At 39.1% G+C, this 27,229-nt stretch overlaps 2 protein-coding genes across 4 annotated transcripts in view; one reads left to right on the top strand and one right to left on the bottom strand.

The window, feature by feature from the left end:
* The window catches only part of Kctd18 (potassium channel tetramerization domain containing 18), a 32,950-nt gene extending 31,950 nt beyond the window's left edge, over positions 1 to 1,000 (bottom strand). The window contains exon 1 of one of the 2 annotated variants that reach the window (XM_013121132.3): positions 913 to 1,000. The gene's annotated coding sequence lies outside the window, so the exon portion shown is untranslated. The remainder of the gene's footprint in view (positions 1 to 912) is intronic. The other variant, XM_040753593.1, reaches the window with a different exon arrangement.
* A 5-nt stretch (positions 1,001 to 1,005) lies between these two features.
* Sgo2 (shugoshin 2) lies at positions 1,006 to 26,209 on the top strand. 2 transcript variants are annotated; one of them, XM_040753592.1, is made up of 9 exons: positions 1,006 to 1,109; positions 4,956 to 5,081; positions 6,556 to 6,731; positions 7,857 to 7,934; positions 10,405 to 10,490; positions 12,327 to 12,604; positions 14,231 to 16,834; positions 18,810 to 18,960; positions 25,852 to 26,209. In XM_040753592.1, the coding sequence occupies exons 2-9, from the start codon at positions 4,958 to 4,960 to the stop codon at positions 25,865 to 25,867; spliced, it is 3,513 nt and encodes a 1,170-aa protein (XP_040609526.1). In that variant the 5' UTR covers positions 1,006 to 1,109; positions 4,956 to 4,957; the 3' UTR covers positions 25,868 to 26,209. The 2 variants fall into 2 exon arrangements, with proteins under 2 accessions (XP_040609526.1, XP_040609525.1); XM_040753591.1 differs by lacking the exon at positions 1,006 to 1,109 and adding an exon at positions 1,117 to 1,355.
* Positions 26,210 to 27,229: the final 1,020 nt, after the last annotated feature.

The following is a 27,229-nucleotide window of genomic DNA, read 5'->3' as shown; positions in this document are numbered from 1 at the left end:
TTTAAGATGCAAACTCTTAATAATATTCAAATGTCCTCAAATGATCAAAAGAAAAATGTCAAAACATGAAGTTGACCCCAATACCTTATGGTAAATTAAAAAAACATGGTATTAAATTTTTTAAGATTTATCAATTTACTTTTAATGTATAAATGTTTTGCCTGCATGTATATATATGCACTATATGTGTATTTGGTGCCTGCAGAGGCTGGAAGAGGGTATCAGAGCCACTGGAACTGGAGTGACAGAGGGTTGAGAGCCACCATGTGAGTGCAGGGAACCAAACTGGGTCCTTTGCAAGATCAACAAATGCTCATAACCTCTGAGCCATCTCTCCAGCTCCCTACTGCATTTTTAATATGATGGAATAGAGCAACAGTTATTTTAGTTTCCCTAAATTCTTCATATATATTATTAATAATCTGTGAAAGGAACCAAACTGACTTGGAAAATCAGTTGACTTTGAAATACAGTTGTGAGAACTTAAAATGCCAGTCTGTGTACTCCGTTAAAATGGAGTATCACCGGGGTTGGGGATTTAGCTCAGTGGTAGAGCACTTGCCTAGCAAGTGCAAGGCCCTGGGTTCGGTCCTCAGCTCTGGGGGGGGGAAAAAAAAGACAAAATAACAAAAAGACCAAAAAAAAAAAAAAGGTAAAAAAATGGAGTATCACCGCTGCTCTTCCCAGCACAAAATGAGAAGGGCTTTTAAGATTAGCGTGAAGAAGCAAGGATCCCCTCTGGAAGGCCAAGATCCAGAAACTGGACACAGGCAAGTAATCTCACAGTGAACAGCACAAGTCCTGAGAAAGACATGAGGTGCCTGTCAACCTTTCGGGTATCTCAATGATCGGTGGCGCATTTCTTTCCCACCAGAGTTCATGGAAAAGTCTACAAGAGGCTCAAATACTCACGCTGCCCTCTTGCCGCAAGCGGCTCACCCGCGGCTCGCCCAGCCACGCCCACTCGGCTCTGCCCAGCACGTCCCGCCCCTTCCGTCTTCCACTTCCGGGTAACAGCGCGCCTTTGCGCCGCCTTCTCAGAATCCGATTGGCTGTCTCGTTAACCGCTAACCGCCGCGAAGTTTAAACAAATGCTAGTCCGGGTCTAGGTGAGTTGTAGAGTTGTGGCTAGCCCCGGAGCTGGCGGGGCGGTAAGTCGGCGCCGGTGAGGCCAGCAGGGCCGCCGCGTCTGCGGAGCCCGAGCCCTTCTCGGCTGGTTCCCTCGGCGCTGCAGTCCTCCCCTCCCCGCCGCGGGGCGCTGGGTCTGGAGAGCTGGCGTGGGATCCGGGCCGCCACCTCTGGTCTGCCTTTGAGTTCCCAGCTGGGCAAGGGGTCGAGCCACCAGCTTTTTTCAGGTCAGTACCCCGAGGGAAGATCCGGATCCCTGTGACCGGTCTGTACCGGGTCTGCTACGTCTGCCTGCGCGCTGAGAGCTCCCGCACCTCTGCCTAGAATGGAGAACCCTGAGCTTGGTTTGGATCTGGGATGCTCTCTGGATGAAGGATCTAATTCAGGAGAAGGGGCGGTGGGATTTTGGTTTTAGAGAGCTGAGACACTGGTTGGGTGAGAGTTGCAGAGTAATAATGAAGGAATCCTGAGTGCGGACCAGATAATCCAGTTCCAGTTCTGGGCACTGCGCATCCATTAGCTCAGTTCCAACCAGGGATTTAGCCTTATGTCCTGTATCCTAGTATACTTGGGAATTGAGACTTATAGATGTTCAGCTCATTTGGGTAAAATGTTCAACAATCGGAACCATTACAAGTAACTCATCCTGGATCCATACCCCAAGGGGTCTGGTTTTGGCTTCTGTTAATGCCTCTTGGTGAAGTCATTGATGTATTGGGCCGTTAAGGGAGACTCTAGTTTCTAATTTGAGCATTTGAATGGGCGACAACGCCATTTATTAAATTAAGGGATTGCGTCAGAATCAGCTAATTGGGAAGGAAAGTTCGGGTGAAATTAATTGTTTTTGGGGGGAGGGAGGGCTGGAGTATTTGAAAGACAGACTTGGTTTTTATATTCGGTTCCCTTTGGAGTGTGTTGGAGGTGACAGTTTATTGCTATGTGCTGCCGTCTATGGGACAGCAGTCATCTTTGATTTTATACTTTCTGGTCTGGGAGTATGTATTGCCTGTGTTCTTTTGGGTGTAGTTAACCTCTTTTGGTTGGTGTTTTCCTTCAAATGTAAAGAGCTGTATTTACTTTCAGACAAATTTGCTGAAATTTGGTTTTCATCATGGAATATCTTATTTTCTCCATCTCTAGTGATTGAAAGTTTTACTGGGTTTGGTAGTCTGGACTGGCATCGGTAGTTTCTTAGTCTGTCAGGCCCTTCTGACTTTTAGAGTCTCCATTGAGAAGTCGGGTGTAATTCTAATAGGTCTGCCTTTAGGTGTTACTTGGTCTTTCCCCCTCTCATCTTTTAATATTCCTTTATTCTGTATGTTTAGTGCTTTGATTATTATGTGCCAAGGGGATTTCTTTTCTGATCCAGTCTATCTGGTGTTCTATATGTCTCTTGTACCTTGACAGGCATCTCCTTTTGGTTAGGGAAATTTTCTTCTATGATTTTGTTGAAAATATTTTCTGGGCCTTTGAACTGGGTTTCCTTCTCCTTCCTCTCTTCCTGTCATTCTTAGATTTGGTCTTTTTAGAGTGTCCCTGATTTCCTGGATTTTTGTGTCAGTTTGTTAGACTTAACATTTTCTTTACCTAGGTATCTGTTTCTTCTATCGTGTCTTCAGTGCCTGAAACACTGTCTTGCATTCTGTTAGTGAAGCTTGCCTCCATGGTTTCTATTCAGGTTCTTAAGTTTCTCATTATAGATTTGCCTCAGTTTGCGTTTTCTTGATTGATTCTATTTCCACTTTCAGGTCTGCAATGGTTTATTCATTTCTTTCCACTGTTCATTTGTTTTCATAGATTTCTTTTAGGGATTTATTCATTTCCTCTTTATAGGTCCTTGTTCATAACCACTATAATGTTCATAAAGGCTGTTCTAAGATCTTTTTCATGTGCTTCAGATATGTTAGAACACTCAGGACCTGCTGTGATAGGGTTGCTGGATTTTAGTGGAGACATATTGTCCTGGCTGTTACTGTGTTTTCACGCTGGCATATGAGCCTGGATTGGGAAGATTATAATAGTTTTAGCTGCTGATGTCTGGTCTTTGTTGGGTGGGTGTTTTATCCTTGGTTTCTGTTTCCTCTCTGGTTCTTAGGAGTGTGTTGTGGCTGTGTGTTGTCTGGAATCCTGATTGTTGTGACCACTGGCGGGTTCAGGTAAAATGTGTTTCTGAGTATTGGGAGCTGACATTTAGGAATAGAGATGTGCTGGGAGGTGACTTAGGAGTTCCACAGGAGGGAGGAAAGCAGGATGTTTTACCAGGATCTGTTTATTTCTCTGGGAATGGAGATAGACAGGGAGGAGAGGCCACAGCAGAAGGTCTGCTACAGAGGTGTGGTGAGGCGAGGCTATTGGATCTGGAAGAGAGGTGAAGATCTGCACTCCGCCTACCTGTTTACCTGATGTTTTATATTTTCTTTTGGCCAAAACTTTAGAAGAGTTGAGCTTTAATGTTGAAACATTATTGTGAACTTCTTCCCTGTTGCAGAAATCCAGCAAGCCATCTTCCCAATATTTTGCTGACAGCTTCCAACCTCTGCTCAATGCTTTTCACACACCTACATTTCAACAGTGAACAGATTTTTTCCTGTTGAAGAGTTCTTCCATTTGTCCATATTTGTTTCTATCACAGATGTTTATCCCAGGAGCTGCTATGTGCCCGGCACAAAGAGTCAGTAAGAGTTCAGTAGCAGACAAGTTTGACAAAAATCTGTGCCCCCATTGAGTTTACATTTTAGTAGGAGAAGAGAGATGATGAAATTATTTTGAATTTGGAAGGCTCATTAAGAAAGTGACATTTGAACAAAGACTTGGGGCAGCATTGCTATAATCTCTGTTCTTCCCTGTGAAGATGCTTGTGATTGCATTCTCGTTCAATGAGAATCTCACCACTGGATTCTTAAATCTGCAGACTAGACATAGATTGGGAATCGCAGGTACCTGGTTTGGTCATTTTCCAGCCTGCTATAGGACCAGTTACAGGCTATAGAACTGGAAGAGAATTAGAATGAGGAAGATAAGGATGATGGGATTCTTGTGATAGACTTGAAAAGAATAGTGAGAGAGTTCTGTGGACTCAAAGCAGGTAGTAGTGGAGTAGTTGAATATCTAGGGTAGGAGGGTGCAGGTGACAGGGTTTTTTTTATAGGTGTATACATGTGGAAACAAGGAGATGTGTGGAGGGAGTATAGATTTGGGAGGTTGGCCCCATTGAAACACAATGCCCAGCATCGCCTCCATCTCTGTTTTCTCATCCGGGAAAGCACTAAGCACTAACCACTTCTCCAATATCTTGTGTGTTAGAGTTAGTATTCTTGTCCTATTGTATGATTGTTTGTCTTCCTGTTTATATTATATTGTAGACTTAGTAAACAATAAATCTAGTAGACATAGGTAAGCTTATAATTTCCAGTCTATTCTTCCAGCCCTTTACTGCTCCTTGAATCAGTTGTTTCTTTTGTGCTTCCATTATGACCCTCTTACGTGTCTAAGATTATGTTTTTTAATAATAACAGAACAGTGTCTTTTCACCCTGGATTATTCCTTCCATAATAGGAAGGACCCTGCCCTGTCACCTGCCCCTAGCCCATAGTGTCTTCCGGGCATATATAATACAGGTCTGAATGGAAAAACAAAACAAAATATTTTTTGGAGTGCACTATTTCTCCTGATTATATAAATTCCTATTTTCAGTTTTTATGCAAAGGACTTTGCAATAGTTATGTATGCAGTTTAAGTCATGGTGGTTGCTTTTTAGAATATATCAGTTTACTTTTATTAATCAGTACTATAGTCTCTCCCCATCCTTTCTCTTCCTTTCACTTTAGTGATGGAGTACCCAGTGATGGAAGTTAACTCTGTTACCTCAGGAATTAAGAGACGAGTGAAAGACAGAATTGGGAAGACAAAGTTGAATGTTTCTCTTGCTTCAAAAATCAAAACAAAAATATTAAGTAAGTGTCATTCATCTTAATTCATCTTAAGCTTCACTTATCATTTACCTTTCTGAAGAATCGATTCACTTACTACCTTATTTTAAGAAATATAGCAAGGTTAATTGGTACTTTTTCCATTTGATCTTTATTATGGTTTTTAGCTCCCCTGCTGAATGGTTTTGCTAATTTACCCTTGGTGATGGCTGAATTGTAAGCAGTGTGGCTGGGGTATCCCCAGGCCTCTTAGCTTGCAAAGATAATACCAACATGGCTTTTCTGCAAAAGAGCTAAAAGAGTGAATGATTTGATTTGGCATGTTCCATGGCAAATAATAAGTAATCTAGAGGATCTGTAGGTAAACCTTGTAAATTAGTCATGTGCCCGCAATGGCCATTTCCTCCTTCATTTATCAAGACCATTTGGAAAACAGCAGGAAAATATTATTCTTTTTGGCCAAGGGTCTCCGAGTGAGACCGCTCTGTGCCAAAGATAGTCCTGCTTGGAGTCTTTTCTTTTCAGATTTCCAAACTTTCTCTGAATATCTAAAAAGGTTATATTTTAGTGAGATGTGTTAGCTCATACCTATAATTCCAGCACTCAAGAGACTGAGGCAGGGGGAATCACAATTTTAAGGATAGCCCCTAACTGCATAGCAAGGCCCTGTCTCAAACATGTGTGTGTATATTAAACTGTGGAGTAGGTAGGTTTTTGGCATGTAGTAGAATCTAAGTCCAAATTATGAAAATATAATTATGATTTAACTCTACTGAAGAAACATAATACTTTTAAGGTGAATATAAATCATCCTTTGCTACCATTTCAGTAATGGTTTATGTCATGCTGACATATTTCTTTTCATTAATAATGTCAAGTTTATATTGCAAGTCGATTACTAGAAAAGGTGTTATCTTCTGGATAGAGGTGAAGATCCCACAGGTCCCAGACAATCCGTCCTTTCATTTGAGGGTTAAGAAATGGTATTTGGAAGCATAGACAGTTTTATTGAGTTGTGGAGCCACAGAAACCTCTGTAAACATTTCAGGTCAGCTGCCCTATCTCCTGTGTGTCCCCAGTGAGACTGTGAGGTCGGCTCTCCTTTGTCCCCAGTGAGAGTTTGAGGTCGGCTCCCCCGTGTCCCCAGTGAGACTGTGAGGTGGGCTTCCCACCCTGCTTGTGGTCAAGGTGCGAAGTGGGTCAGATGGCAGCATCACAACCACCTTGTGACGACTGTCTGCAGTGCCACCACTCCATTCTTCCCAGCTGTACGCCTCTCAGCTTCTCATCTTCTCTCTAGCTTTTGTTTCTTCAGCTTCAAACTCTGGGTATATTTTTTTTTCCTAAAACAATACTTGTTTTGCCATTCTTTTCCAACCATCATTTGAAATTTATAAAGTAAATTGTACTTTTTCTGAAATTATTTTACTAAGGAATGTGAAATTTTATTAAAGAAATATAAAATGCAGTTCAGTATTAACTTTTAAATATTTTGCAGACAATTCTTCTATTTTCAAGATCTCACTAAAGCATAACAACAGAGCATTAGCTCAGGCTCTAAGTCGAGAGAAAGAGAATTCTCGAAGAATTACTACCGAAAAGATGCTATTACAAAAAGAAGTAGAGAAACTGAATTTTGAGAATACCTTTCTTCGCCTAAAGCTAAATAACTTGGTATGGAAATTGTATTGTTTTGGTCTCTACATTAAAATAGAATCTTTTAACTATGTTGCTACAGAAATGCTAATTTTTTTAAATTCCAGTTGTAGAGAATTATTGAAAGTCTGTGCTAAAAGACAGGCACCTCTTTGTAATAGAATAACATCTTAAATCTTATTCTAAATGCATGCGGTGTGGTCTATAAGCCAGGATAACACTATGACCAACATTTGATTGCCCACTGTAAGCAAATTGGCCCATTCTTACATTTTTTCATGCTGAGCATAATTCCTCTAATGAATTGAAGAGGGAGTTCCTACAGTATTTCTGTTCTCTCCCTTCTTTGGGTTATTTATTTATTTATTTATGTTTGTTTGTTTGCTTTTTGAGACAGGGTTTCTCTGTAGCATTGGAGCCTGTCCTGGGACTTGCTCTGTAGACCAGTCTGGCCTTGAACTCAGAGATCCATTTTTCTCTGCCTCCCAAGTGCTGGGAATAAAGACGTGCACCACCACCTCCCAGCATTCTGTTCTCTTTAATTTTGCATTTCATTGGCTATATGCCAAACAAAATGGAGATTGTAGTCCTTTGTTCTTTCTTCCAACCTCCAACTATGGACAGAGCAATGAGAGTATCTGACTAAGTTGTAATTATAGTTTTAGGTTTAAAATGAATAGAAATTAGTTTAAAGTGGAAAAATGGCCTGTAATCCTTTGATGATTAAGTTCGTATTACTAACCAACTATGTTGATTTTCCATTTGATATGTGATAGTAAGAAAACAGAAAAATAAAAGAACATTTATAACTGATGTCATAAGTGTTCACAGTTTTTCTGTGTGCATACCTGTTTTGACTGTTCATTAGCATTTGAACTTAATATGATCTCAGTTGAAAACAGTCACCAGGTGCGATTTCATGTCTGAATCCCAGTAGCTTGGAAGCTGAGGCAGGAGGTTTGCCTTGAGTTCAAAGCCAGTCTCTGCTATGTAGTTAATTCTACAGCAACCTGGGTTACAGTATGAGACCTTGTCACAAAAAATGAGAATAAAAACAATCTTCTTATACTGATGCTATCCATAAATGTGTGGTATCATTACAACAAACTCTGAATCTAAGAAATATTTATTTTACATTCACAGAATAAGAAGCTTATAGAAATAGAATCACTTGTGAACAATAATTTGATAACTGCAATTGAAATGAGCAGTCTTTCTGAGGTAAGTGGGTTCATGTGAGTAGAGCCATTTTGTAGCATTACTAAAGATAGTTAAGATTAGTTAAATTGCATCAAGGTTAGAACTTCAAATGTCCAAAGAAATAACAGTAATCATGTATAGCACATCATTTGTATAATTGGCTATGAAATCATTAAAATCACATTTTTATTTAAAATAATAGATTAAACAGCTCTTTGGAATATAGTGGCTCACCAAACAGATTTAGAAACAAAGTCATAGTAAAAAGGTAGCATTTCAAGTTAGAAAAGAATTTATTTTAAAATAAAAAAACAAATTAAAATTATATTAGGGTAAAAAATAGAGGCAGATCTTATGTATATCAGTCTCTAAGATAAATTCTAGGTGATTACATAAAACAGACACACAGAATCAGTATAGGAGCTCACTTGGAGAAGTGAAAGAAACAGTTTGGTGAGATGTGGAAGAAACTAGTCCCAAGAGTACTGCTTAGCTAATTGTTGTGAATTATGTGACAAGCCTTGTCATTGGTCCTTTAAAATGGTGCTAAAATCACTGTTCCCAGAGGGTTTTTGTTTTCCTTTGGTGAACTCAAAGACAGCTGGGGTTAGAAGGAAGAGGGAAAATAGGAGCATGTGGGAACAGAAGTGAGAGGATGAAGGTGAGCTTGAGATTTTGCTGCTTGCTTTCTTGGGATTGTGACCAAGCAGACAGGCTTTGAATCACCTTTCACAGTTCCTTTTCACTGTGGTTGTCACTGATGGAGGCAAAGGGGAGTACAGACGTCCTAACTGAACAGTGGTTCAGAGCACGGGTGAAGGCTCATACCCACTTCTGTCTTTGCCCTCAGTTTCTAAAGCTTCCTTCATTATTTTGTAGGTGTGGGTATGGGTGGGGGCCCACATGCCATGATGGGTTGTGGAAGTCAGAGAACAACTCTCAAGAGTTGTTTCTTTCACATCTGAGTCTGGTCTTGAACTCGGGTCTTCTGTGTGTAAAATGCCTGCGGAACTATCCTGCAAAGCCAAAGTAAATACTATTTTTTTTTCAAGTCTTGTTGTACATATGGAGGTCAGATAAAACTTTGTAGTTGATTCTCTCCTACCTTAACATGGGGTTGAACTCAGGTTATCAGGTTTTCTTGCAAGTACCTTTATGCTGCAGTAACTTAGGGATTGACCTAACTAGAATGACTGGGCACAAAGAAACAACAGACTCAGAAAGTGAAAAGCTGGAATCAGGTGGACCATGTATGCTGATGGAGGTGTACCACCAGCAACCCAGAAACAGGAGGAGGAGGCAGGTTAGCTAATGGAGGTGGTAGCGGGTCTTTATAGGTGATTGGTCTCAGATTGCAGTCATCCCAATCAGTTGATAACTTCGTGTGCACACTGATTTTAGCTAAGAGTCAGCTGTATCAGCGCTCATACTGGAGTCAGGGAAAGCTTTGCCATTATTCTGAATCTAGCATGGGGGAGGCCTGGGCTGAGGTATTGTCCCTCGTGTCAGTAATACACATTTTCTAAGGACTTCATCCACTCCCTACACCTTTACCCACAGAACTATGTCCTATTGTTAGACACATGAGTTGTCTTTTGCTGTTGCCTTGATGTCAGTGTAGAGTACTTTTTTCTCCTGTATCTTTAAATTTTTTTCTTTTCTGGATTATTTTTCATCAGTACGCAAAAAGCTTCTAACTCATCTTGAAAGCAACAAAAGACACATTCCACTTCTCAGCTGGTGTCTCAGTTTTACTTTGTGAGAGAGTTGTTCCCATATTCCTTTCTTTGAATCACACCTATGGCTTCTACATCACTATTGCTCTTCAGAAAGTGAGTGATAATGGTAGCCTTACAAGATCCCAGGGGCAGTTGTCAGTCCTTAAACTGTTCTTAGACTTTCAGGACACTGCACTCCCCAAAATCTTTCCCCATCTTTCTGCCTGTTCTTTTAGCCTGTTTATTGATTTCCTTCCCCAACTAAGTGTTCAGAGTGTCTAAGACTCAGTTCTTAGATTTCTCTTTTCTATCTATACTCATTCCCACTAAGTAATTTCACCAGTCTTTTTTTAAAAATTACTAACATGTACTGGTAGCTCCCAAATGTGTGTTTCCATGCTACATAACACATATGTAGTAGACATGAAGACATTTTGTTTGTAGCTATAACTATCATGTGTGTGTCTGTATGTCTGTATAGTTGTATACATTTGTATTTCTGTTTATAGGAAGTGGAGAAGATTGCTTAACAAAAATATCAAGAATGGTTATCATTGGAAAGTTAATCTTATTGTTAATCCTATACTTATTCAGCTATTAAAGACTAAAGACTGACATACACAGGGTCCTGAGTTAATCCACAGCAACACACATGCATGGTGCAAGAATTGTTTTGTTCTGTTTCTGTTGGTCCTGATATAATTTGCTATTTTAATGACAAGTCTGACATGATAGACTATTTCTTACATTTTCTTTGTTTTATTCAAAAATAGTTCCATCAAAGTTCTTTTCTCCTGTCAGCTAACAAGAAGAAAAGGATCAGTAAGCAATGCAAGTCTGTGCATCTTCCATTTGCAAGGTAATTGTTTAAAATGTGGTTAAATACTGACTTATGTTTCTGCTTTAGAAGAAGGTAGATAAATAGTTTGTAACATTGCTTTGTTGAATTAGATATTTTCATAGACTTCTATTTTAAACTTCAGCATAGTATCTTTAGTTACCTGGGCTGCAATGACACTAGCTTAGAATACAGACTTCATAAAACACTGTCAGTGTTCTCTTGGTCAGCCTGTAGCTGTGCTACTGAGATGGAAATGGGGATATCCTCAGTGTATAGTGGTATTCAAGTTTTCATTTTTACTTCCCTGATGACAAAGAAAGTTAAGAATTTGTTTATATGTGTTATTTGAGTTGTATTTATTTTTTTACTTTGTGTATAACAAATATTTTCTACTTTCTGGCTTGCATCTTTTCTTTTTTTTTTTTTTTTTTTTGTCTCCTTGGGATATTTAGATGAACAGTTCTTTGTAAAGCCCAGTGTGTGTGTGTCTGTCTGTCTGTGTGTCTGTGTCTGCTTGTGCGCCACAGAGTTTGTACACAGGTCAGAGGACAATTTTAATGGTCATTTCTTTTCCACCGTGAGTTTTAGGGATCAAACTCAGGTCCTCAGATTTGCATGGCAGCCACTTTTATATAATGTGCCAACTCACTGGACCTAAGCCTACAGTTTTGTTTTGTTTTTTGTTAAAATTTTTTGGTAATGTGTCATTTCTCTTAATAAAGTAAGATGTCCTATTTCTTTGTCAGGTTTTTAACTCTTCTTTAAAGAATTCTTCCATTTTTCATTTCTCAATCATCTAAAGAGTCAAATTATAATGAATCAAGTGCAGCCAGCCTACACAATAAGACTGTCTCAGAAAAAGCAAACATAGCTTAAGATTCCTTTGTCACTAGTTGCTGAGAGTTTCTTCATGAGCTGTTCAGTTAATCAAGTGCTTTTCCTGTTGCTGTGGAAAAGACTGCTTTTCTCTGTTAGTATAATGAATGTTTAATGTTTTTCTATTCATATAATGAAATGCAATGATTGGTTGCTTATTATTATTAGTGTATGTATTTGTACACATAGGGGTACAAGTGCATGGCATGCCTGTGGGGTTCAGAGGATAACTTTGTGGAACCTCTCTGCTTTTATGTGGGTTCTAGGATTGAAATCAGGTCATCAGGCTTTGCATGGCAATAATATGTTACCTGCAGGGCCATATCTCTCAGTGATCTATTTCTGAATATTATTAAACTACCATTGCATTCCTTTACTGTATCAAAAAATTGTAATAGTTGTTTTAAAGGTGTTTTGCATGTATATTACAATGAAAATAATTTTCTTTTATTGCAGTTATTTTTTCTGTGTTAGGTATTTTGATTATGCTGATTGATAAGTTCTGTTTTCTGAAAGTATATCATAAAGGATATTTTTCTTTAAGAACTTGAGAAAAGTTGTCTATGATTATAGTTTTCATGCAGAGAAATTTTTATAGCATCTCATTTCTTTTTAAAATACTTTTCTTATCTTTAATTATGTATGTGAGTGCAGATGCTCATGGAGACTAGAGGGGAATCCTCCTGATGCTGAGTTATGAGTAGTTGTGAACTACTCATAGGTAGGAACCAAATTCGGGTCCAAATTCGGGTCCTTAGGAAGAGTAGTACATGTTCTTGACTGTTAGGCTATCGCTCCAGCTGGTATCCCATTTCTTTAATAATCCCCATGTTTTACTTTTCAAGTTCTTACTTTTCCTTCAAATAAGTTTTACGTTTCTTCTAAATGGTCAGATTATTGGCATATGTATAGTGATATCCTTTTCTACATACTTTTGTAAAGCACAGGATTTCTCATTTCATTCTCACTTGCCTTTAGGGTTCCATTAACTTCAGAAAATGATGATGATGATGATGATGATGATGGTGGTGGTGGTAGTGATGGTGGTGGTGGTGGTGATGGTGATAAATGGAAAACAGAGTGTAACAACAGAATTACATCAAAGACATCAGCTGATACCACCTCTTCGGAATCAAGACAATCCTTGTCCTTACATCAGTGTGATTTGGAATTATTACTTCCTAAGAAAGAGAACCAGAATATATGTGGCTCAAGTTATTCAGAACATACTTCTAGTGTTGATGTACTTCCTAAAGGTAGGATTGTTTTAAAGATATTCTGTAGTTATTTGTTCAGCAGATTTTCCTGAGGGCAACAATGTCTAAAAAGCTCATGAGTTAGTGTCTTAGTTTGGTTTCTATAGCTGTGAAGAGACACGATGACTAAGGCAACTCTAATAAAGGAAAATATTTCATTGGGGTGGCTTGCTTATAGTTTCAGAGGCTTAGTTCATTATCATAATGGCAAAGAGCATGGCAGCTGAGAGTATGGCAGCATGCAGGCAGAAATGGTGCTGGAGAAGTAGTTGAGAGTTCTGCATCTTTCAGGCAACAGGAAGTGAACTGTGTCACTGGGCAGCATCTTGAGCATAGGAAACCTCAGAGCCCACCCCCACAGTGGCACACTTCTTCGAACAAGGCCACACCTCCTAAGAGTGTCACACCCTATGAGATTATGAGGGCCATATAATTCAAACTACCACAGTTAGGTAGGTCTCTTGTATTACTAACTTGTACTTGCTAAGTTCTACCATTTAAAACTAATGGTGAAAATTTCAACTTGAAGTAAATATCCTGATAAATGTCAGATCCACAGGTTCCTAATACTGTTAGTCTAGAAGCAATCTTCAAAAATGAGCACAACTAAGACTTCCATTTTGTTTAGCTGTTACTTCAAAAATACTTACATTCATGTATATGAAAAGTAATGGTCTAGATGGATATAGTGACTTTTTCAAAATCATAACCAGTTAGTCATTATGATGGTTAGTTTTAATTTGTCAACTGAACATAATCTAGAATCCCTGGAAAAAGAATCTCAGTGAGAGATTGTCTAGATTAGGTTGTCTGTTGGCATGTTATGGAAGATTGTACCGAGGTGGGAAGACTTGCCCCTGTGGGTGGCACCATTCCCTAGGTAGGAGATCCTTAACTGTTCAAGAGTGGAGAAAGCAAAATGAATACAAGCGTGTATCATTCATTGCTTTCCTTTCTTGAATATGGATGTGACTGTCTGCTTCAAGTCCCTGCCACTTTGATTTCCTGACAATGATGGACTGTAACCCAACTGTGAGCCAAGTAAACTCTCCCTTAAAGTGCTATTGTCTGTATATTTACCAGAGCAGCAGAAATGACACTGATAGTGCTAATGAGCTGGAGTAATGACTTAGTGAGAAAACATGATGACACATTTCATTTACATGGTCTTCCTAATTGATGATCCTGTGCTATAGTCTATGGTGCTTACATATTTGTTAGATTTTTCAGACTGGAATACGGAACCTTAACTGTTAAACTTAGAATGTGGTAGTTTTCCACAGTCATGCTGATAAAAGATTAATTGGAATAATTGGAGTACTCGCGTGTGACATTTTACATCTGAATCCATGGAAAATGCATACCATTGAGCATCACTCAGCCTCCACCACAAGATTAAAATGGAGTATATCCAGCAGTGGAGCTATTACTACTTCTAGAGCTTAAGGAGATTGGTGAACTCAAATGATAGCAGCAACTCCAATAAGGAAGCTAATTTTTGCCAGCTTGAATTCTGAATAATAAAAGGACCTTAGAACAGATGATCAGAAATCCTCTCTGTGAAATAGCTAAGTATGTTTTGTTTACTGTAGTTTAATAGTTATTTTATATTTCTTTATTTTGCAGAAAGCTGTGATGACTCAGATCAAAGTCCTAAGAGTTCTCTGAGTGAGATGAAAACTGCCCCATCTCCCAGCTTCAGAAGGGAAAAACCATCACTTAATGTGACTGAGAGGAGGAAGCGTGGGTCTTCTACTGCAGATAATCTATATGTGACAGACTTAGATTACCAACATATTTCAAGTCCAGGATTCAATTGGAATGATAAGATAAGTGGTTGTACTAGTGAAACCAAAAGTAATCTGCAAAGAAATACACAGTGTTTTCCTGACTTGCCTCCAGAGTCTGCCAGCGACCCTAATGCACAGCACATGGAGACAGTGCAGAAGACTGATGACTGTCAGTTGCAAAAAACTGTGTACGAAAACGCTGACATGGATTTAACTGCTAGTGAAGTAAGCAAAATCATTACCATTTCAAAAAGCAATAAAAATCAAAGTAAGAAAAAGGCAGATTGTAGAAAGGAAACTTTTAGAAAAGTGAAAGATCCAAGCTCTGAAAAAAAGAGAGAAAGATCAAAGAGAAAATGTAAAGGTAGTTCAGAAATGGGTGCTGAAGGAAAAATGGAAAGCAGACCAGAAAGAGGCTCTGTGGTCCTAGATGGCAGAGGGGACTCAGAAGATCCAAATTGTATTCCCAGTACTGAACAGTTGCCTCAGGCAACCATGCTAAAGAAAATCACCCTCCAGAGCAGCTGGGATCAAGAGAACATACAAAGTACAAAGAGGAAGCGAACACATAGGACAGGTGAGCAAGAGGAAACAGGCTCTTTCTCTCAATGTGCAGTCAAACTCCTTCAAGATAGCAAATTTGATCAGTGTCAGAATACCCTACATTGTAATATAAATAAGCCTTCTCGACAGACATTTGTAATTCATAAATCAGAAAAAGATAACTTATTTCCAAACCAAAAAGATGAAGAGACCAGTAATGAAAACTTAGAAGTTGCAAATGAATTTCATAGAGCTAATATTTCCACCAAAGATAATGAAAATATATGTGACTATGAGACCCAGACTATGTTGGACTTGAAAAAGTATGTCAATGCTCAGCAAAATCAAACAAAAGTAAATAAGCCTAAACAGAAAATAAATCGGAGGACAAAAATAATTTCTAGTATGAACCAAATATATGAGGATAATGACAAAGATATTTGTGTTTTAGAAAAAGATAACTTTCCCCTCCAAATCCAAGCAAATAAAGAGACCACCTATGGAAATGTAGAAGCTTCAAAACAATTTGAAGCACCTCCACTTTTCACAAGAAACAATGAAAACTTACATGATTGTAAGACCCAGAATATTCTGGATTCGCACAAGCAGATCACTAGTATATACCCTGCTCAAAATGAATCCCAAATTAGCAAAATCCCTAGGAAGAAGGTAAATCGCAAAACAGAGGTAATCTCAGTCTCTGTAGTGAATCATTTTAGTAATGACAGAGGTGTTCATTGTTCAGAAAAGGATGAGTCTTTCTTACTTGAAAAGGATAAAGACATCCCTGAAACCTTGAAAGACTTAAGTAAGTTTGAAATGCCTGCTTTTTGTAACAAAGATAGTGAAAAGTTATGTGATTATCAGACTCAAAAGCTCCTGGGGTTGAAAAAGGATGACCATAATGTGCAACCTGCTTGTCACAATGATTTAAAAGTAGATAAGAAGCCTAGACAAAAGGTACATCGAAAGACAGAAATCATTTCTAAAACTAATCAAAAACATGAAAATGATGGAGAAAGTATACATGACCCATTAAATAAGAAGCTTTGTCAGGAGGTTAATAAATCGGAAATTGTTTCTCAAATGAACCGAATACATGAGAATAGTAATGAAGATATGAATGGCTTTAAAAGCTTTATCAAAGACCAAGATGTTATGAGTTACTGTGGAGAAATCAATGGTAATAAAGAGGAAAACTGTGATCCAATTCCAGATGCTTGTGTACTAGTTAAAAAACACAGGAAAAAATTACCAGGTGGAGCCAAAAATATATTGACAGGTGATAAGAGCAGACATATTTTGCAGTTAACAGATTCTTCACAGAAGTCTGTCACCTTAGAATCTGGAGTACACCATGACAATAAGCAAACAGATTCTGGTCTTGGAGAACCAACTAACCTGCCAAAGAGCCAGAAGCAAAGCACTGTGAGCACGCTGGAAGATGCCTTCTCTATGGGTGTGGTAAAAGGAGAAAGCTGCCCAGCCAAAAAAATTAATAAATTGACATCCAAATCAAAGAAAAGAAAGACCTCCCTAGATCTTTCTTCAGATACCCATGGGGTGGTGGAGATAACACCCAACACTGACCACACACAACAAATTGATAAGGAAAACTATTTGGAGAATGAGAAAATTACCAAGAGTAAATCAGACTTTTGCACAAAGGTATTAAAACCTTTATCTCAGATATGTTCATCTAACATAAAGAATTCTTCCTTGGATCACGTGTGTGAGAATTCAGTACCTTTGAGTATTTCTTCCAGTAAAAATCTGATGATGGAGGAAAATTCTTCCCTGGAGAGTACATGCATCTTTCAAGCAGGTGATGATGCTCGTGAAAAGATGAAGGAGAGAACTCATAAAAGCTGTCGCAGAACACAAATGTTGGGAATAGGTAGGCCAGAGTTTTAGAATTATATTCTTTTTACTTAACAAGCGCTGTATTTTCTGTTGAAGTGGCCATTTTTGTGCAAAATTAAAAACAGTGTGACTGTATATATAAAAACAGAAGAAATGAAAGTTTTGTATATTGAGAAGGTAGCACATTATCTTGGGCATTTAAATCTAAAACTCGGTTTAGCCTTTACTACTACGTTATTTAATAGTGGCTTTAGGCAGATAATGCCTCTCTTTGTATGTTTGGAGGAAATTAAATGTTTTAAATGCATGTAATAGGAAATTGTATTGAATTAATTCTACAGAAGACAACTGCCAGTTTTGTAAGGTGGGGCTCAGTCCAGCAGCATACATTTAATGTGATCAGAGCAGCATTAAGACCAACTCCTTTTCCTCAGGATACATGCATATAAATGTAAAGGTTAACAGATGCAGAGTGTACTAAGTCATTTATAAAGCAAACATCAAGCTAAGAGTAGATAGTGAGGACTTTGATTAGAGGAAACTGCAAAGATAATCAAGTCAGTAGCATTTTAGACTAATGGATAGGTAAGACTTTTAGCATTAGTGTTCACTTTTGTTTAACCCTGGTTGTTAAAATAATAGATATTATAAATAATCAGATAAAATCAGGAGAGAAAACCCTCTGAGAATGTCAGTCACCATTTACCATGTATACACAGACTTGAATCTATGTATACATATACTTGAAATCATAATTTTCTTTTTGGTTTTGTTTTTTGGTTTTTCGAGACAGGGTTTCTCTGTGGCTTTGGAGGCTGTCCTGGAACTAGCTCTTGTCGACTAGGCTGGTCTCGAACTCACAGAGATCCGCCTGCCTCTGCCTCCTGAGTGCTGGGATTAAAGGCGTGTGCCACCACCGCCCAGCTTGAAATCATACTTTATATAAAACTATTTGTTCCACTTCTTCCTCAATGTCCAGTCATAAGGATTTTCTTTGTTATCAGAGATTTTATAACATTAGACATTCTTTCATAAAAGTTTTTCTACTTGGGACCAACATTTCAATGTGTCTATAGAACACTACAATTTTTAGGCTAAGACTAGTCTACATAAAGAGTCCCAGGGTAAAAGAATTACAAGAGTCTGGAGCCCGGCGGTGGTGGCACACGCCTTTAATCCCAGCACTCAGGAGGCAGAGGCAGGAGGATCTCTGTGAGTTCGAGGCTGGGCTGGACCTACAGCCTCCAAAACAATACAGAGAAACCCTGTCTCGAAAAACCAAAAAATAAAAAGAGTCTGGGTGGTAGGATATGTTAGAGGAATAGCTCATCTTGTCTGCCTCCATGACTTTTACACACTGAGTAACCAGAACTGTATGTGTGAATGAGTGCAGAGATACCAATGTAGGTTTATGACAAGTTGAACCATGAAGAGCTTTTGTGATTTTAGAGCAAAAACATTGTAGGCCTTTTTCTGGTATCCTGGCTAGTTTTATGTCAGCTTGACACAAGCTAGAGTCAGTTGGGGTGAGGGACTCTGAATTGAGAAAACGCCTTCTGCAGGCAAATCTGTAAGACATTTTCTTGGTTAGTGACTGGGGAGGGCCCATCCGATTGTGGATGGTGTCATCTCTGGGCTGGAGGTCCTGGGTTCTATAAGAAAGCAGGCTGAGCAAGCCAAGAGGAGCAAGCCAGTAAGCAGCAGCCCTCCGTGACCTCTGCATCAGCTCCTGCCTCCAGGTTCCTTCCCCGATTTCCTTCAGTGAGACTGAGTGAAGTAACCCTGTCCCACCCAAGATGCTTATGACCCTGGTCTTTATCATAGCAGTGAGAACCCTAAGTAAGGCAGTTGGTTTATTTTACATTTTAAGCCCCATTTCCTCTCAAAATTGAATTTTTAAGTTTTAAAATTTGTTCTCTTTGATTGGTGAACTGTTTTTATTTACTTCATAGGTATTTCCATATCTTTATACATGCTTTTACAAATATTTGTGAAAATATTCTCTTTAGATAGAGGAACATCCCAGGACTTGGTGGATAGCAGTTCTGTTTTGAGTAACACTGCTAACTCTGAAAATGCGTCCGAAGAGCAGTCTGCGCAGCTGATGAGAAGGAAAAGACAGTGTGCCCCTCTCAACCTGAGAGAGCCGAACCTCGTAAGGCAAGTGTGACAGGGCATATTACTGTGCTTGAGAAATGCTTTGCCTGGATTAGTATTTGAACACACCTGGATGTCAGTCACTAAAACATTAGTGTATAACACAATGTGAACTTGGTAGAGATGAAAACAAAGTGAGCCTTTCGTTTAAATTAATATAGTTTCATTTAATTTTCATCTTACTACTATCATTTTTGAAATTTTATTTGGTAGCTATAATTTTTTAAATTTGTTGAATACAATTTGCCAATTACTGTTTTCATAGCTATTACCCACATTTATTTCCTGTGTTGCTCCCTAGAAATCAATGTGGTTTATATTTCCTTTGGTCTCAAAGAGAAACTTTTTTTTTAACTACAACTATACACTAGCAAAGACTTCTACCCAATTTCCCCACTCCTCAGTTTCAGTAGTTGATAACAATGTGCTATATTCGATTCAGCTGTAATGCTTTTAAAGCAAATCTCTGATACTGCGTTGTTTCATTCAGAAAACACCTCTGTATTTGTCTTTAAAGAATAAGGCTTTTCTTGGGCTGGAGATATAGCTTAATCAGTAAAGTGCTTGAACAAACATGAGGACCTGAGTTCAGATCCCCAGAAATCTTGTACAAGTCAGGCCGAGCAGCATGCACCTGTGTTCCCAGTACTGGAGAGGGTAGAGAAAGACAGCAGGATCTCCGGAGTGTGCTGGCTAGCCAATTTAGCCAAATCTGAGAGTTCCAGCTCAGTGAGAGACCCTAGCTCATGAGGAGGACATCTTGATATTGACATCTGGCCTCTAAATTCTCTCTCTCTCTCTCTCTCTCTCTCTCTCTCTCTCTCTCTCTCTCTCTCTCTCTCTCTCTCTCTCTCTCTCTCTCTCTCTCTCTCTCCCTCCCTCCCCTCCCTCCCTCCCTCCCTCCCTCCCTCTCCTCTCTCAAGAATTTCTTAACAAAGTTACCTCATTACAATTAGGCAGGACTGGGCTTATATCTCAGGGTATAGCTTGCCCTGCATGCAGGAAGCTCCAGTTCAAAAAACTATCAATAAATTCTTGCTGTCCGCTAATTAGTCTATTCAAATTTCCTTGATTGCCATAAAAATACCCCAATGACTATTTACATTGTTTTGTTCAAAAATCTCATGTTTTTAAAGTTAAGTCAAATAATCTCATAAAAATCAGGTTTTTCTCAAGATTTTCAAAAAAAATCATTTTACACAAATATTTTCTGTAAGCTAGAGAAAATTATCACAAAATGTCCTTTGTATTATTTCAGTTTTCTCCTTTTATAAAAAACCTGATTTTGACCAGCATTTTCAAGTAGTAATCAGCAGATGGCAGTACTACAGGGGAGGGTGAAAGGAGAAGGGGGAGAGGGAGGGAGAGAGAGAGGTGGAAAGAAAGGACCTAGGGGTTTTCACAACATAGTTTTTTGGGGATGCAGAATATGTCTTTTGGGGGATGTACTATATATTTCACCCATTTAAAAGTGTATAGAACCATGGGATGGGTTTTTAAATATTCACAGATAAGGGATACGGGACATACTTCAATAGGTGAGCCCTTGCCTGGTATGTACAAGACCCTGGATTCAATTCTGATTCACCAAAGAAAACCCTCTCACAAATATGTATAGCTACTATCACAATCAGTTTTAGAACATTTCTTTATTTCAGAAAGAAATCCTGTACTTCCATACTTCCTAGTTGTAGATAGCTTTATTCTGTACATCTAAGAGCATAATTGTATCTAGTCATTGTAACTAGCTTATCCCATTAGCACGATGTTTTCTGGGTTCATCCCTGTGGTAGTTGTACAAGTATTCATTCCTTCCTATATTAACCAGTACTTTTCTGTGTGAATAGACTACAGTTTTGCTTTATCCATTTATGGTGATTTACTTGACTTTTGTTTTTTCATTTCTCTTCCCACTTGTTTCTGCTATTATGAATAATGTTGGTTTGAAAGTTCATGTGTAAATTTTTGCATGACAATGTTTTAATTTCTCATTGAGTTTACACTCAGAATTGGAGTCATCTAAGTGCTAGACTTTTACATTACTGCCAACTGTGTGTTAGAGTCCACTTTCTTTTTACTCTCATCTCTTGTTTGGCTCTTTGGTTCTAGCCCTTTATGAAGTTGTATCTTACCATGTTCTCATGAGTAATGTTGTTGAGCATCGCTGGGCAGTGGTGGCGCATGCCTTTAATTCCAGCACTTGGGAGGCAAAGGCAGACTGATTTCCGTGAGTTCAAGGCCAACCTGGTGTACAGAGTGAGTGCCAGGAGAGGCTCCAAAGCTACACAGAGAAACCCTGTCATAAAAACAAATAAACAGGTGGAGGGAGAAGCGGGGAGCTGGGATTGACATTTGAAGCATACATGTTTCTAATTTAAATAAAAAAACATACATAAAATAAAAAAACAAACAAAAATGTTGTTGAGCATCTTTTCATGTACTTACTGGCTAATTGTATACCACTAATGGCCTTTCTCTGTATTAGAATGCTAATCAGAGCCCTAAGTTAGGTTTAGCTTTGTTTCTCCTTAACTGCATCATCATCACACCCATCAATTCCCTGGTCCTTCTTTTTCTCTCATGATATCTTGAACATTACAGGTTACTTCTTTTGAAGAATATCCACAAATTAGGTTTGTGGATATTTTAAAGTTTTTGTCCTCATGAACACACTGAGGCTATGCTTTTTAGTGAATTCCACGTGCAGGATGCATCTTTGTTGAGACATCAGGAATTCATTGTATTAGTCTGTTTCACTACCATATTAAGGCTAAGCTTGATCTCTTGGCGACCATGGTATCCACTGGGTTTCTACAATGAAAATTTGATGTTTTCCTTCAGGATTTGGGGGAGATACTTTGAGTATATATCATATTCCTCAAATTTTTTCTTAGTGATTTTAGTATTTATTAGTAGATTTTGCTTGAAATCAATACCAGTGTGATGTATGAGACCATTACTGACTTTCTGTTCTACTGTTTATGAGGAAATACTGTCTTTTCTTTCTTAATATTGACACAGTGAGGTGAAATAATAGCCCCATATTATATTCTAGTTGAAAATCCAATATTATCCATCTTTACTTCATTATTGCAGTGATCCCTACTTTGGTATTAGGAGCCCCTTCAGACTAGCTTCTGACTTCATACTCTTTTGACCATTTCATTCCTTTCTGACACCACAGATGTTCCAGGTTCATCATAATGTTTTTCCTGCCCTGGCCCTGCAACCAGAAACTTTCAGGGATTCTGATTTCCTTGATTGTAAAATTATGTTTAGCAACCAGAATCTAGGCCTTACATATGTTCATGGCTGATATTATATAGTACCGCCTGTGATTGCTACACAGTATTACCATGAATCTAGTAGCTAAAAAAACAGCATTTATTATTTCTCAGACTGTAGGCATGGCTTAATTGGTGTTTGGCTTAGGGCTTCATAATACCACAATCAGGGTGTCAGAGAAACTGGTTCCCATCTGGAGGCTCTCCTAACAGACACTGTTAGTAGACTTTTCTCATCTTGATTTTGGCCACAGACTGCTTTCACTTCCTTGCCACATGGGCCTCCCTCCCTCCTCCCCAGAAGGCCACTTGCTCGAAGTGAGCTGTGGAGTGAATCTACAGCAAAGCCCTCTAGTGAGATAGTGTTCTATAATGAAATGTACTCTCAGAAGTGGGATGACCTCTCACCCTTGTCATTTTATTAGTTACTGTTCCTGTCCACAATCAACTGGAAGGTCTTATATAAAGACATGAATGCCAATACACGGTGATTGTAGGTGGTGTTCTTATTAAAGTCTGTCTACCATAGGGAGTATGATTGGGCCCTTTGGAAGCATATGTATATATATATTAATCCACTATTGTATGATGAAAGATTTCCTGGGGTATACAACACACATGTCTACTCACATCAGGTAGGAAACCCACAATAGATGGATACCAACTTGGTTAACCAGTGGGCTTTATTGGGGTTACTTAAAGGAATATGGGTGAGGGGTTACTTGAGTAAATATGACTCAAACTAGCTGCATCACCAAAGCCCACCCTAGCATGGGTGACATCTGGGAACCTGGATCACACTACATAGCCTGCAGGCCATCAACAAGTTGGACAGGTGCCTCAATTGGTCTAAACCATCCAAGCAGCTCAGCTGGTTTCTGCCTCTTCCAGGCAGCAGCTCTGATCTCAAGAGTCTTCTTTGCAGCTTGGTTATCAAAGAGTCTTCTTCAAGGCTTAGTTTCCTTCCATCTGAAGAGGACTCTCAAGCTTTTATTGCTTAGTATGGGGTTCTCAACCTTCCCAATGCTGCAACCCTAAAGTTCCTCATGTTGTGGTGATCCCAACTACAAAATTATTTTTGTTGCTACTTCTTAACTGTAATTTTGCTGCTGTTATGAATCATAATGTGAATATCTGTGTTATCCAGTGATCTTAGGCCACTGCTGTGAAAGGGCCATTCCACCCACACTGCCAAAGCGGTTGTGGCCCATAGGTTGAAAACCACTGCTTTAATGAATCTGGTCAGTTTTAGGGACTTCCTGAAGCTATTTAGGGTTATTTACCTTCCTGTTTAAGGAACCAGCAGGATGGAATGTTCTAATCTCAGAGGAAACTGTTGTGCAACATCTACATAGACATACACTTACTCTCTATGTATTATGTATATAATAAAACCATGATATATTAGAGTTATTTAATACCTCTAGTTTTTTTTTTTTTTTGGTTTTTTCGAGACAGGGTTTCTCTGTATTGTTTTGGAGGCTGTTGGTCCAGCCTGGCCTCGAACTCACAGAGATCCGCCTGCCTCTGCCTCCCGAGTGCTGGGATTAAAGGCGTGCGCCACCACCGCCCAGCCTAATACCTCTAGTTTTAATGCAATACCCTAGGGTTCATTTTAGCATTCCCCTTTGCTTGATTTGTAATCTCTCAATCACTGAGAAGCCTAGTTCTCATTATCTAAAACTATTTACTTGTTTGTTCAATTCTAGTACATAATTTCATAATTATGATTCCATGTCCCCATTAGAAGCATTTACCACCTGCACTGATCTATAATTCTTTGCCTTGGATTAGATAATCTAGTAAACCAGTGAGGTTTAGGCATTACTGCTTCTCTTTGATTGTACCAGTGTGCACTCCCACCAGCCCTGCCATAGAGCACCCTTACCCTCAACAGAATGTACTGCCGTACTTTAAATTTGTGCCAATAGTAGGCGAGAAAGGTTATCTTGGCACTGTTGTATTTGCATTTCTGGGGGTATTATCCCTATGTTTACTCTGTCCTCATCTCTTATTTTTTTCTCTGACCTATCTTATATTAGAAGTTCTACAGTGAAATCTGTGTTGCTATGTCCCTATCTGTCTCCTCTGTTTAGTCTTTGTTTTCAGAAAGATAATTGCTCTAACTTAACATAAAATCATGATTATATATTCATTATGGATTGTGTATTTAACTGTTAAAATGCCTTTTCATATTCAATGCTTTGCAACTTAAAAGATAAAGATTTTTAAAATAGCTTTGTTTCATCTTCCTGATGACTCCTGTATCCCAATCCTCAAGTGTGGGAGTATCTACCTGAAATGGACACATCTCCAGTATTGTTTCCAAACAGACAGAAGAGAGTGACAGCTGGGTTGTTATCATTCACTATTTTTACTGAAAGTATATTGGGATTTGTGTTTAAAATGTTTTATCAAGGCCAAGTACTCCAAGTGATAATGTCATTGGCTCTGGAGATGAATTAGGGAAGAGAAGGGACCCTGATGCCCAGCTAGCCTTTTCTGCGTTTTCAGTTTGGGACAGTATGCATACGTTTCATCCAAAACAATACAAACCTTACACATGGGCTTGCACACACCACGAAGAGATGCAATGCCACCTACAATAGTACTGTGGAGGATGATCAGTCCTCTTTCTGAGAAATAAGAATGTTGGGTGAAATACTGAAAAACAAAGTAAACTGAATGTACCTCTTAACTAACATCAATGTAAAAAAGACTCAGATCAGAGCAAGGTGAGCAGGAACCCAAAGAGGTAGGTGGACCAGTAGCTGGCTTTTGCCAGAAGGTGCTTGTCTAGCTAGGGGAGGCTGACCTAGATTCCCAGCCTTATGATCCTGGGGCAGAATGAATATCCTAGGGCCTGGTGGAAATGCAGATTCTTTCAATAAAGTGAACTATCTCAGTAGAGCAGCAAACTAAAAGTAAGTTCCTACTGACCTTTTCAACCCCTGGAAATAACTCTGGTCCTGAATGTGGAACAAACATAAGAAAAACCAAGCCCTTATTCCGATTTCAGCTACAATCTAGTATCTGGAAAGTGTAGACATGGAGTTGAGGATGGAGTGTAAGAAACCCATGAACTGTAGTTTTCCTTTTGTTGTAAGAAGCAAGGCAGATCTTGTCTGGAGGAGGACACCTCCTTCTCAGGCCTCATGGATATTCCACAGCTAATGTTCTGAGATGTGAACAGCTAGCTCACAGAAGACAAACAAAGCAAGCAACTACGAACCTCGGGCCACTCTGGAGTAGCAGGATGGAGTAGGAAATGAGTGCCTATGGTTCCAGACAGGAGACGCTTGAAGATGACCACAATGTTGAATGAAAATAGCCAGTCCCAGAAAAGCAACCACAGTGTGGCTCCATTGAGCTAAAGAAACTAATAAGGTAAACCCAAGTACTGTTTTAGGAGTACAATCCTAGGTGCTAAAAGCTACAGAGGAAAAAAAAAAAAGCTCTGGTTCTCAGTGCTACCCTCATCCATGTCACAAAGCTGTGGTTTAAGGAAACTACTTACTGGATATGATTTTTTTTTCTCAGTTCTTCACAGAAAAAACATAATAAGCTTGGAATTATTATTGCTGATGGTACTTTTTCTTTTCTTTTGCAGCAAAATGAGAAGATGAAGTAGACAATGGATCTTAGTTTCTCAGTTCTCAAAGCACAAATCAGAAGAGAAACGTAACTAGGACCAAGACATGAAACATGAAGAATATTCTGTTTGGTTTTCACATGAAGAAGAGTTCTGTTGTTTTCTTTTTTTTTCATTTTGGGGGAGCTTTCATGGATTATTGCTTTGTCTATTCTTACATTGAGGTATATGTGCATAAAATAGCTATATTTCAAATAGCAAACTTTTTTTTAAAAAGCATTGGTCATCACATACCTTGTTAATTTAAATTTCTATCAAGTATTATTTAACCATTCAACTATTTTCCTTTTAAACAAATAAATACTTCTGCACTGGTTATCTTATATCTTGTTTTTTGCTTTTGAGCCATTCAGTATACATGAAGATCAAAGAGGGTTTGAAAATCATCTCCTGTCCAACCTGTTGCCATTCTGCTTTTAGAAATACTTATTAGGAGCCGGGCGTTGGTAGCACATGCCTTTAATCCCAGCACTCGGGAGGCAAAGGCAGGCGGATCTCTGTGAGTTTGAGGCCAGGCTGGACCGACAGCCTCCAAAACAATACAGAGAAACCCTGTCTCGTAAAACCAAAAAAAAAAAAAAGAAAAAGAAAAAGAAAAAGAAACACTTATTAGGGATGAGCACTTTTTTTTTTAAATCGCTTCAGCTATATGTAATCTTATGATCCAGGCAGTGTTAGCTATGAAGGTTACTGTTATCTCAGCAGGATCTAGGGTCACGTCAGAGACAAACTCTGAGCGTGTTGTGAGTGGCTTTCTAGACTAAGGAAGGTGGGCAGGGCAGCAGCAGCTCACAGACTGGGGTCGTGTATGAGGGAAACGGAGAAGCTGATCCGAACACCAGCCTGGATCTTTGTTTCCTGACTGGGATGAGAAGGGAACAGCCACCTCACATTCCTGCTGCCCAGCCTTCTCCACCATGCTGGATTTGATCCCTTCAAACCACAAACTGATAAACCCTTACTCACTTACTCAAGCTACCTGTCAGGTATTTGTCCCAGAAAAGTAGCCAATACCCAACTTTCCCAGATCCTATTTGAATTTTATTTATTCTTTTAATACATGTGTATTTGTCTATGTGAGTGAATGCCATGAATGGAGGCAAGAGGGAGCCACTGAAGCTTGAGTTAGAGGCCATCGGGAACTGCCCGATGTGAGTGGTGAGAACTAAACTCAGTCCTCTGGAAGAGCAGCAAAGGCTCTTAACCACTGAGCCATCCCTCAGTCCACATAGGGAAGGGAGGCTGGGCTTACTTATTGCCCTGCCTTCTCTCTCAGATTTATTAAAATTATGCGGGTGTGTGCAGGTAAGTGCAGGACCCTGAGGGATCCAGAAGA

This window comes from Mesocricetus auratus, unplaced genomic scaffold, assembly GCF_017639785.1.
Source record: "Mesocricetus auratus isolate SY011 unplaced genomic scaffold, BCM_Maur_2.0 Super-Scaffold_100010, whole genome shotgun sequence".
Lineage (NCBI taxonomy): Eukaryota > Metazoa > Chordata > Mammalia > Rodentia > Cricetidae > Mesocricetus > Mesocricetus auratus.
Note: the sequence above shows the minus strand (reverse complement) of the source record. Positions and strands in the feature narration are given on the sequence as shown.